The sequence below is a fragment of the Brassica oleracea genome, chromosome C8 (genome assembly GCF_000695525.1).
Source record: "Brassica oleracea var. oleracea cultivar TO1000 chromosome C8, BOL, whole genome shotgun sequence".
NCBI lineage: Eukaryota > Viridiplantae > Streptophyta > Magnoliopsida > Brassicales > Brassicaceae > Brassica > Brassica oleracea.
This window is the reverse complement of record NC_027755.1, coordinates 14088384-14101470: the sequence shown is the minus strand read 5'-3', so window position 1 is coordinate 14101470 and position 13087 is coordinate 14088384. Positions and strand designations below refer to the sequence as shown.

The 13087-nt window shown below is 45.1% G+C and overlaps 1 protein-coding gene across 1 annotated transcript; it reads left to right on the top strand.

The window, feature by feature from the left end:
• Window positions 1-8599: 8599 nt before the first annotated feature.
• On the top strand, window positions 8600-9412 carry LOC106308709. The gene has a single exon (XM_013745839.1). The coding sequence runs from the start codon at window positions 8600-8602 to the stop codon at window positions 9410-9412; it is 813 nt and encodes a 270-aa protein (XP_013601293.1).
• The last annotated feature ends 3675 nt before the right edge of the window (window positions 9413-13087 follow it).

The following is a 13087-nucleotide window of genomic DNA, read 5'->3' as shown; positions in this document are numbered from 1 at the left end:
ATTGGTTGAAAGTTAACATCTTTAGATTGAAACTTGATCACCCAAGATCAATTCCTTTAGCCCATGAGTTCTCTTATCTAATAAGAAAGAAAGCTTTGTCCTTTATTGCATTTTAGTATCATTCTAGTTCAAAAATCATCTCACCAATTGATAGCACTTAGATTAAGCATGGTCTTGCATTCCCTTTGCTTTAGAATCACTTAGAACTGGTTTGACATCCTTTATTCTACAACATTTAATTAGGAGCCTTGAAACTCCTATCATCAATTTACATTATTGATTACTTATGAATTTACTTATGAAATATTTGTAATGCTAGTTTAACTTTAATTAAGTTGATTTAGACTATAGGGTGTTTCATGCCCGAAAGGTGTTTGCTAAAATGTTGGTTGAAAAAATCTCATAATGTGATTTGTATGTTTAGCTCATGGAAATTGTTGTCCAAGACGTTTAGTAGCTATTAGAAAATGTGTTTATTGCTTTGGTTTCTTGTTTGATTTGTCTGATTAGTGATAGTTTGCCTACAGTTAGTAGTTTAATCCGCGAATCATCTTATTTAGATTGAGTTAAGTGATACATTTGCATTTTTAGCGATGTAGACTTCCCAAAAATAGTTGAGACCTCTTATTCTTATACTACAATGAAATAGTTGTAAATATACAGCTATACCTGTGAATAGTGAAAAGTAATAAAAATTTTCATTATCAGTTGTACTTTTGAGTTTAACTGGACACAACCAAAACCGACAATAACAACAAGAAGAACAAAAGCTGTTACTTTCTCCAATCAATTTCTGCAAAATAGAGCCAAAGAGGAAAACATTGGGCTAATTCACAAGAGTTTTAATCAATGAACATATAAAGGGTCTTATGTGTTTAACTTCTGTCAAAAATGAAGTAAACCCATTATTCCAAATAGGTATAGAAGTGGTGTCTTATTATTATGGAAAAGGTATGTACAAGTATTTATACAGAAACCGTAGGTAGTGCTAGGTCTAGACATTAACTATACATTCCATAAGTGTAATATACGAAAGATATTCTAGAGCTACGATCGGGATATTATCGTATCCTTGACACCCCACAAGATGAAGGGGCTGTTGACCTTGTCACGTAACTCCATAAATCGGCTTCGAGCTAGTGGTTTAGTCGAAGTGTCTGCAAGCTGATCCCGAGTTATAACGTGCGCCACTCTTAGTTTCCAAATTCTGTACTTAACCTCGTATAAAATGATATTCCAAGGAAACATGCTTCACTCACGAGTGAAATACTGGATTTGCACAAAGAAACGCCGCGCCCACGTTATCGTAGTAAATAACAGGAGTTGTTGATAGTGTGATGCACAATTCGGTTAGAATATTGCATATCCAAGACAGTTCAGAAGCAGTGTTTGCTACCAACCTGTACTCATCCTACGTTGAAGACCTTGCAACACTTTTCTGTTTCTTTGGTGACCAAGATATTGGATGGCTGCCCATGTAGATGCTAAATGCGTTGGTGGAGATGTAATCATCAGAGTCACCAGCCCAGTCCGTGTTGGAGAAGGCATGCACTGTGAGGGAGTTAGTTGCAGAGAAGAAAACACCATGAGTTGGTGTATATGTGAGATACCGTAGAACTCGTTTCTTTTCTTGAAGGTGAAGATCAGTTGGTCTATGCATGAACTGAGACAATCGATTCACTGCATAAGAGATATCCAGCCTCAGAAATCTAGGTATTGAAGACTACCAACTAGTTGGCGATATGAAGTGGGGTCAGACAACTGTGTTCCAGAGGACATAGTGAGCTTAGGATATGACGTCATAGGAGTTTTCACTGGTTTAGCTTCTGTCATGACGTGTTTCTGATGAACATTGATGATGTATTTCGTTTGGGAGAGGTGAACTCCAGCAGAAGTCAGATGTACCTCAATCCTAAAAAAAAAGGTCCAAATCTTTTGGATCTTTGATTGAGAAACAAGCAGATAGTTGTTGGAAAATTTTCTAAAACGTGTTCTCATCATTGCATGTAACTAAATTATCATCGACATACACAAGCATATACACCGAGATAGACCCATGACACAAGGTGAACAGAAAAGTATCTGCAAGAAAATTTTGAAACCCAACAGAGAGGAGATAGTTTCTAAGCTCAGTATTCCAGGCCCAAGGTGCTTGTTGTAGTCCGTAGATTGCCTTCTTTAGACAACAGACAAATGAGGGATTGTCGAAGTCAACAAAACCTAGAGGTTGCTCCATGTAGACATCCTCTGTTTGTGTTCCTTCAAGGAACACGTTGTTCACGTCGAGCTGACGAATCGGCCAAGAACGTGTGACTGCCAGATAAAGTACGAGTCGCAGAGTAGTGGACTTGATGACAGGGATGTACTTGTCTGTGTAGTCGCAGAGTAAGCTTATGGTGACGGTTGCAGGTGGGATGATAGGCTGTGGTTGTTGTGTTTGGAAATTATTTGTGTCTAGTGAGGATGGTTGAGTTGAGGTACTGGGGTCTTAGAGGTTTGGTATGGAAGTGGGAATGTTTCTTGTTTTTTGAGGTTCTCTTGGTGCCGGTTCTGTCGCAGAAGTCCCATGTTGAACGCTTTCCTGCAAAACAGACTGATGAGAATCTAATGTCGGGTGTACCTGAGGCGTAACAGACGACGGTTGCTGTACGTGTGGCAATGGAACATGGATTGTTTCGACTGGAGGAAAGAAGCTGGAAGCTGTAGTGTTTGAGGAAGAGGAATATGTTTGGCTGAGAGTGGAGAAAGGAAAGGAACTTTCATCCAACTTGACATGTTTGGAAACATATATTATTACCGAAGAAGGATGAAAACATATGTAAGCGCTTTGAGTAAGCAAGTACCCCAAGAACACGCAGGGAGTCGATCAATTCTCCAATTTGTTTTGAGTATAAGGGCGGAGCCATGGAAATCAGAGAGAGTCGAAGGTCCTTAGCTTGCCATAGTTAGGATGTTCACCAAAGAGTTTGAAGAACGGAGATTTCATGTCCAGAACTGGCGTGGGAAGACGGTTTATCAGGTAGGCTGCAGTAGCGAATGCATAAGACCAATAGGAAAGCGGCATACCATCATGTGTCAGGAGAGAGAGACCTGTCTCAACCAAATGTCGATGTTTTCTTTCAGAGACTCGATTATGTTATGGAGTGTGTGGAGGTGAAGTAAGATGTGAGATTCCAGATGCAGAGAGGAAGGGCCTGAGAGCAATAAACTCGCCCCATTGTCGGAAAAGAATGTACAAATCTTGCTCTGAAATTTGTTTTCATCAAGAGCTTTGAAAGGGACAAATACGGCTTGAAGATCAGACTTACGTTTAAGAACATACAGCCAGGTATACCTCGTGTAGTGGTATATCACCAAGTAATATTTGAAGTTATCAACAGGCACAATAGGGGACGTTCAGACATCGGCAAACATATATTCAAGAGGGCGTTTTGAAGTAATAGAAGTTTGTGGGAAGGGAAGTTTATGACTTTTATTGATCGAACAATCTGAGCAAGACAAATTTTGAGAACCAGCTTGAGAACAAGGAAGTGAAAACGATGAAATAATCGAATTTAAAACATGAGCTGTTGGGTGACCAAGTCGGTTATGCCACTCTTTTGGGGTGATTTTGGCTGAAGTGTTTGCGAAGAAAGATGACATAGTTGAGGAAGACACTGGCCATTCGTTCAACTCGTCTTTAGTTTTGCCTTGGAGTAATGGGCTCCCCAACGTCAGATCCATCACCTGAAAGTAAGCCGGAAATAATTCAATAAAAACTTGATTAGCGTTACATAACTGATAAACAAAGATAAGATTTTTGTGGATATCTGGGACGCAGAGAATATTGTTTAAAAGAATATCACAAGAAGGATAGGGTAATGGTACTGAACCAGTGTGCGTGATAGAGATGCCTGAGCCATCGCCGATCTAAACCATATTGTTGCCATGATAAGGTTGATGAAGGGAGAGGTTCTGAAGATCATTGGTCATATTGTGTGTTGCGCCAGTGTCCATGAGCCACATGGTGTCAGGTTGTGTTGCAGATAGAGCCATAGTAGCCCTTGGTTGCCACGGTGGGTACGCTGTACCAGAGCTCCTGTTACTTGACGGCAGTTGGCGATTGAGAAGCTGAAAACAACGTCGTGCTCTGTGACCATGAGCACCGCAGATTTGACATTTGCCTTGGTAACCTCTGCCTCCAAGTTTATCTTGCCTCGGTGCAGAGTACTGCTCAGACTCTCTGTTTTGGTTCCATTGTTGATGAGACTGACGACATTGATGATCGCGACCTCAAGTGTCTGCGGTATTTGCCATTGATGTCACTCAAATTACCCTAAGGAGTGAATTACTCTCTCAAATAAGAGGTTCAATTGTAGTACTTAGGGATCAAATCTACAAGGAGCTAGGGAACCTAATAAATCTAATCAGAGTGATTAAGCTAGGTTGATTATGTTTAAATGTAAATAGCAAGTTGTGAGCAAGGTAGTTGCTCGATTGGTTTGATTGGGTTTTTGACACTTAAATGAAATAGCTAGACTTAGGGTTTCTATTCAGGTAATCAGAATTATAATCCTACAGATGCTTAACAGTTGTATGCATGATATTATAGAGCTCAATCGCCTATGATCAAACCGATCGGCGTTCGCTTTCTAGGTTTGTCTATTGACCAGATCTAAGTGTCGATCGATTATTCTAGGGGAATATCGATCGATACACCTTTTTCACTGTCGATCGATTATTCCATAGGAATATCGATCGACACGCTCTTAGTCAAGCTTTACGCTCAGGTTGAATAATGCTCACTAGGCTTAATAGATCAGCTTTCGCCTTACTCTAACAATCCTAGCTCAATTAGGACGGATTCAGGGTGAGATTCAAGTGTTAACTTGTTCCTACAACTCCTAGGTCAAGGTTCTAGCTAGCTAAACTAGAAACATGCATTAATGACAATTCTAATGATGAATATCACGACTAGCAGTTGGGGCTAATCCCTCATAACATATTTGAACCCTAAATCTAACAGTAGAACTAAGACATAGCAAAGAAATTCATAACAACATGAATAAGGTATAAAAACTGCATAGATACAAATCTCTTTGGATCTTCTCTCCAACTCTACTAAAATCCTAGAAAACCTTTTGCTGTGAAAACTAGAAAACAAGAAAGTACACTTTGCCTAAATCACTTTGGCAAACTATAAATATTATGTTAAAAACTCGCCAGGGGCAATCTTGTAATTTGGTGAAGTCTTGGGCTCTAAGTCGGCTGGAACCAAACGGGCTTCTGCGCGCTTCGCTGTCAATCGATGTCACAAAGTGTGCATTGATCGATTATTCCTCTGAATGTCGACCTCTGGTCTTGCTCGATGGTCAGCTCGGATGTCCTCTCCTTTTATCTCCAAAAATGCTTCAAAATCATCACTTTCTTCCAAATCACTCCTTAACCTATAAATATACTAAATAGACTCTAAAGCATAGTAATTAGTTATTAAAACCCTTATAAACCATGGCCAAAAGTGGAAAAAATCAATGGCCTATCAATTCCCCCAGACTTACCCTTTTACTTGTACTCAAGCAAAACATACAGACAGTCTCTCTGAGAAAGGTTTGAAAACAGCAGGGACTCATAGATTTAAAACTCAAAATCATCACCTTAGGAAATCCAAATCTCAGAAGCACATTATACCATATCCTAGTCTAGCAACCAAATTCACATAGTTAACAACTTAGCAAATCCTATCTGACAATCCCCTCTACCAACCTCATTTCTTGCATAAATAAAAGTGTAGACTTTACCTTGGGAGTATCGATCACAAGATGTAAGGATGGTCAAACAAGTATCTTGACCTGCAGGTAAATGGGAGTTCCTTTCTTCTCTCTCTACTAGTTTCTCTCTCAGTCAAAGTCTGCTTTGCTTTTATTGCAAAATCATTGACTAAAATTGGACATGCTTTCATGAATCAAGCTTTAATGGTTTTAGCCACCAAATCATGTTCATTTCATTTTGACCTATATCGTAGGATTATTTGTGGATCAAGCCTTAATGGTTGTAGCCACCAAGTTCTGTTATAATCCTTTACCTATATAATTCTTATGAATCTTTAATGGTTGTAGCCACCAAGTCCTATTCGAATTCTTTTCCTAAATTATCATCTATAATTATATATATACTCTTTCTTTTTATAATCTAAATTTCGAAATAGAGAGCGAGAGGGTGATAAATCTACACAAGGCTTTACCTTCCAGACTTGTTTGAAGAATCTGATCTCATGTATACCAAGCCCCAAGACAAGCAAAGTTGAACTCAGTTAGGTTGGAGGTCAGCTTTGGTTCCTTCAAACATTCTCAGCAAGTGTAACATAGTTGACAAATTGATTCACTTTAGTATCTTTAGTGCTATATGCAACTAGTAAGTCTAGAATGGTGTGGTTGGATACGAATGTAGAACCTCGGCGACCCCGATAGTAAGACCCTCAAGGTCTCCTAAGTTCTGCAAGCTATCAAGGTCCTCCAGGAAGGGGGATTCAGCTGACCAGGAGAGATCTCCAGCGCCGCAGACACCTTCGCCACCAGCGAATGAACTCGATCTCTGAAGCCCGACTCGAAAAACCCTTCATACACCGGGACCTCATCAAACTCGAAGTCCGAAACTCTGTCTATAGGACCCGGAATCCTAATAACAACGTCATCGGGAAGATGATACTTCGCTCGCCAGTTCGCAACTTCATCCACTCCTATTGACGAAAGAGGGCCCACCGGAGGAAACTCTCCTACCTCTGCGGATGAAGGAGCAAGGTCGACGACCTCGCGGCTAAGATTTTCAACCTCCACGGTGAGGTCTAGCGAAGAACCGGAGGAGTCCATCGATTCTGACGGACCGGCACCCGATCTCTGTTTCTTTGACCTAATCCTACCACCTATGGAAGAAGAGTCTAGGGCAAGATCGGATTTGGGCTTCATCCTAGAGGTCTAAAGAGTAGGATCTAGAGGAGATAAATCGGGAGAAGAGAGAGTGAGAAGGAGATAATACCTAAAAATGGAGAATTGAGCTTGAGCGAATGAAGACCACAGAGAGAGAATAGGAAAGTTGGAAAGCCGCTAGGCGGCAAGAAGCAGAAAGAAGGGTAGAAAACCCTAGGAAGATTCCCACGCGCCACAAGGAGGACGCCACGTGAGGGAGCGAATTCCAAGGTTTCATCATAACCGATCCCTTTTTCATAAACGCGGACCAAATAACTCTAAGGAACCCCAAACTCCATCAAGAATCTCCCCGTTCGCGCCAGCATTAAAGTCTGCTCCTACGCCAATTCCTCCTCAGGAAACATCAGAGCTATAGGCTCCACCGTCTCCAAGACATCATCAGAAGCCCAAAGCTCCCCGTCCTCGACGAGAATCAGCAGTCTAGACAGCACCAGACCCAGGTCTGATGCAGGGGAAACTAATCATCCCCCGGGTTCAGAGTACGGTTCCGGCCTGAGTGGAACCCGGGATCGCGGGATTACTGGAGTGATGTCCTGCCTAAGGGAAGCCTACCGAGAATGAGCAACTCCAGTTGACTTGAGTGCACAGGTTATTCCCCGAGTTCGATGACGAAATCGAGCAATAAGGGGCAAACTGTTGGGAAAAATACTCAGGTGTTGAATTCCTCCAGACCCCAGGAAGGACACCGGCCTCTGGATCCCCGCTGGAAGGAACCCCAGTTCCTAGGATCCCCGCTAGAAGGAACTCCGGTTCCCTGCTGTGGAGTTTTCCGGGTCCGGTCCCAGAATCACCCCCCTTCCTCCGGGATATGGAAAACTTCCGATAAGGAGAACATTCCATATTTCCGAATATGGAAGAGTTTAACCTACTCCAACCGACTAAGGCCCGCCTTAGGAAGACTATATAAAGGGAATCCAAACCCCAAAGCAAGGGATCGACACTTCGAGACTTAGAGACTAGAGCTAGACGGCTAGATTTAGGGTTCTTACTCAAATCGTTGTAATCCTAGCTTGTTTCCTCAATAAAACATCTCTTCAAGTCTTTTTCTCTCAAATACTCATGAATTCTAAGCCTTGTCCATCGTTATGTGGTACTCACAAAGATCCTACACAAAAATCCCCTAACAGTTTGGCGCTAGAAGGAGGGGAGTAATCTAAACTACGTGATAACGAGCTACCCAAAGCTACTCAGAGAGAGGCTGAACTCCAAAGACAAATCGATGACCTGCAAGGTCAAGTAACCGGGTTACATAGAGCTCGGGAAGATACCAATCCCGAACAGTCCTCGGAGTTCCAAATCCTTAAGGAAAAACTCGACGAACACTCTAAGCAACTGCAGCAGAGTGCCGAGAAGCTCAGCCAGCTCGAATCGAAGAATCTTACCCTCCGAGACGAGAACCAAGCCCTTAACGCAGCAGGCAACAAGAACCGTTGATTCCGGACTCAGGTTCGCCCCATGCCGCCTATGGAAACACCTAACTCTGGGGCAGGCATGAATCTCCCAACTGCGGCGCCGGGAGGAGAAGCATCTACGCGAGAAAAGGCTAAGGACACTCAGACCTATGACGGGGAGGACAGCGACTCGGAACCGAGCCTGATAAGGAAGTATCAGACAAAGCAGCGAGAGCGGAGTCTCCCATGATCGCTCACCTTCACCAGATATTCTCCGCTAGGCTCGACACCATGCAATCCATGGTAGAGAGACTCCCAGGGGTAGCTCCCCCTATACGGAAGAGCAACCCCGATTCCTACGCTGACACTCCCTTCACGGATGAGATCACCTTGATCGAGATGCCCCGGAAGTTCTCTTTCTCCAGTATCAGGGCGTATAACGGCACCACTGATCCGGACGACCACGTCGCCCAATACAGACAGAGGATGCTCGCTGTAGCACTCCCCAAAGGGTCACGCGAAGCTACCATGTGCAAAGGTTTCGGCTCCACTCTGACCGGACCTGCTCTGCAATGGTATATCAACTTACCCTCTAGGTCCATAGTTTCCTTCGCAGTTCTCAGCGATAAGTTCGTGGAACAATTCGCCAGCAGCAGAGACCTGGAGAAAACCTCTGACAGCCTCTACGAAATCCTCCAGCATCGAGCGGAACCCCTGAGAGGCAACATAGCCCGCTTCAATCAAGAAAATATGGCTATCCCCGAATGCAGTATCCCCACTGCTATCTCTGCTTTCAAGAGAGGCCTGCTCCCCTACGGAGACCTCTACAAAGAGCTGACCAAATACCAGTGCAAAACCATGGAAGACGTCCTATCTCGAGCTTGGTCGCAGGTCAAATGGGAGGAAGACGTCGCCAGCCGTGCCATGGCGTGTGCCAAGGCGCAACAAAAGCAAGATCCTAAGACAATCGGACCAGACCGAACCGATCGAGACAAGAAACCCTCTCAAAGACCAGCTAGGGACTCCAGGAATCGAAACCGGGGCAGGTACCAGAACTGACCAATCGAGAAGGCAGAAGGGATGGCAGTGTCCACGTGGCCAGATATCTCTCACCTCTCCATCTCAAGGCCGAAGCTTATCAAAGTTCTGAGGCAGATGGGCCAGCAGGTCAAGTGGCCTCAGAAGATAAAAGCCCCCGACTCTTTCCGGAATCCTGGCTTCTGGTGCGACTTCCACCGAGACCACAGTCACAAAACGGAGGACTGCGTCGCACTAAAGATCGAGCTCAACGAGCTGCTTAGGAAAGAGCACCTCAGGGAGTTCCTTTCCGAGAATGCCAAGAGCCATCTAAGCAAGGAGACAATGGGTAAGCCCACTGAAGCTGCTCCCGTCTCGCCACCGCGACAGGACCGAGTGATCCATGTCATCTCGGGCGGTTTGGAAGTCAGCGGCATAAGCCATGTAGCCACGAAGAAAAGCACCTGGAACGCCAAGCACGGCCTAGAGGCTGCCAAGCCAAAATGGCTGCTCCTAGGGATGGACGAAATAAGTTTCACGGCCAAGGAGAAGGAGAAAGTCCTCACTCCTCATCACGGCGCCCTGGTTATCTCGCTCAATGTAGCGAACTGCCTGGTAAAAAGGATAATGGTGGATAATGGAAGCTCAGGCAACATCATCTTCCAGGCCGCATACAAGGAGGACCTGTGGCTCGAGGAAGGCGCTCTAACTCGTAGGGTAACCCCCCTTATAGGTTTCAGCGGGGAAGTCAAGCAAACCGATGGGGAGATAACCCTCCCCGTATACGCCGAAGGAGTTAACATTTCAACCAAATTCCTCGTGGTTGATTGCGATTCGTCCTACAACATGATCTTAGGACGGCCCTGGATCCACGGAATGGGGGCCGTCCCCTGGGACATAAAGGTGATCAGAGGGGATCAAGAATGTTCCCGCGCCTGCTATCAGACCACTCTGAAAGGACAGACCAAGGTCTTATAGCAACCGGCTCATCACACCGAGGAACCGAAGGTAGAAGAAATGGATAAGGTGAGATCAGACCCGGTATCTCAAGATCGGCTCCAAGCTCCCCCCGGAGAACCTCAAGTCCATAAGCTCATCATGGCCCTTCAGAAAGTGGGGCATGGATATCGTTTAGGGATTTTTGTGTACAAGCGATCCATGCTCAGTTCTACAGAATGATAGGAGGGAAGAGACTGGTTGTCATAGTGCTTTCTCCCGCTTAGGTGGTTGATGAACCCGAAGGTCTTGCTCAAGGGATACTGCCATATGTCGTCGGTGTCTTAGTAGCCGCCGGGGAGATTGATCGTTAGGCAGGGACTGCCTATCCATGGTGAAGGCCACAGGGTCTTCTAGATCTGTATTTGATGGTCCCGCCTATCAGAGGGCGGTCCTTGAGGAACCGTGGAAGGTGTTTGGGATTTATAGCTGATTCCTTCAGGGGGGATTGCCTACGTACCCTTCAGGGAGGGATCAAGCCGTTCGTAGTTCATGTATTGATGGAGGCGTGGAGCCTGGATGGGCATGTGGCCTTGTTGGGCACATGGACTTATGAGCACGTGGCTCTGTAGGTGATAGGAATCATCTGTTCTAGGGGGCGCATGGCCGGAACAGATAGTGGAGTAGTCGATATGCTGCAGGGGGCATGGAGCTTCGATATGCTTTGATGAGCATGGAGTGTCCCTGTCGGTGAGCTGGAGATCGTGGCCTGGGCCAGTATGTGGAGTGTAGGCTTGCTGCAGAGAGCATAGGACGTCATCTTCATGGTAGTAATCGCCGGGATCAGCCTGTCATAGACCTCTCGTAGGAGAAGGTCTTCTCGGGGTGAAATATAGCCTTGGCGGCTGTCAAATTCGTGAGCTCTGGAGATGGATGTTTTCTCTCATAGATGGACGTGGTCCCCCCTTCTTTAGGTTTCATAGATCGACCTCCCCCTTTGTTTAGGTTCAGAAACCTATCTTTTTGATGGAGGTCGTGCCTCCTCTTTTAGGGTTTGGAAATATTCCATATATCCTTAGATAATAGAATATTTCCATTCTTCTCAAGGGCGGCTTATCATATTAGAATACTTCCTCTTTCTCTTGGATTTAGGAAGATTCCTTCTTCTCTAAGTTGGTTACCTGATAAATGGAAGATTTCCATTTATCTTAAGGCAGGAGAAAGCACTTGGCCTGGAAGACGAAGGAAGGTCCTAGACTCGGGGACAAGGACCCGTGACCGGAGGCAGGACCCAGACCTGGGGGCAGGGACCCAGGACCCAGAGGCAGGAACCCGGACCTGGGGGCAGGGACCCAGGACCCAGAGGCAGGAACCCGGACCCTGGGGGCAGGGACCTAGAAGACGGAAGATGGAGTAATCTCTTCATGGAATATTTTTCCCCAACAGTTTGCCCCTTATTTTCTGGCTTCATGTTTGAAGGCAGGAAATAGCATGACTTTCTTCATAAGACTTTATAAGTTACACTGTAGTATCACGCTGCCTTGTCGGTCATTCTCAAATGCACTTGCGCTCGGTGTAAAAGGATTTGCAGTCTGGTTGGAGATGTATGACCTTTGATTTGGATGACTTGTAAGACTTTCGTCTTCTGCTTTATAAAGATGAGACGTTGCCCCCATGGTGGGGATAGGCCGGAGTTGGCCGAAAGTTTGATGGAGAAGCCGGGAACATCGCCCTAAAGGGTGATGCTTCTGATCATACCTGAGGTGCTTGTGCGGCTTCTGTAGCTATACTCGGCCTCAGCTTAGGCAGGGCTCTCTGGTTCCACGAATCGTGTTGAGGAGTGTATTGGTCAGTACCCAGGAATTCTGAGAGGGAGAATCTTGGCGAGGCTAAGGATCAGGAGGATGAAGAGGTTGAATAAGACACGGAGGCCGAAACTGAGGATCCTCATGCTTGATTCAATTGGCCTTAATTGTGCCTCTCGAGCTTGTAAAGGCTGTAATGGACTTTCGGGAGGGTCTCCATGCCGGTCTCCTTGTTGCGTTTAGCATACTTGATGCTCTTTGACGTGTTGATGTTGTAGCTGTAGCTTCTTGCCTCGTCTCAGGATTGTACCTTGACTTTTGGTAGGTGGGACGTTCAGCATGTTTGTCTTGGTGCCTGGAGATAACCTAGTTGATTCTTGGTACCAGAGTAGATCTCTTGGACTTGTTGTTTGCGGCGAGCAGTAATTTCCACGCCGACTAAGGAAGGTGGAGATACTAGTTGAACTCTGCCATTGATTCTTCGCCACTCTCAATTATGTAGTACTGCAATCTGCCCCCGGAAGTAAACCACAATCAATGCTGGGATAACCTTGCATTGTGCTCTCATGGAATCTGGAGGATCCTGGGCATGCTCTCCCAAAATTTGAAGGTTGAGAGGTACATTCTTCTGAAACCCATAGGTTCGGGGACGTGATTCTTCTTAAACTGGAGGTTTGTGGGAACCGAAATTCGCACTGTCGATTTTTCGTTTAAATTAGGAAAGTTAGGAAAACCCTAATTTCCCAGAGGTTCCCGGATATCTGCTAAACCACACGCCAAGCAATCAGAACACGCAAGTAAAGGCGAAAGGAAATAAGAAATCATAAAAGAGAGCAAAAGGAGTTTTATTCCGAATTCGCGTATGAGCTTTACAACAAGGTAGAAGCCTCGCTATGAGAGCTATTGGCGAGATTCCTAGTTCTAACAACCTAAGACTTCAAAACCTAGTTGAGTCGCAGCTCGAAATAACAAAAAC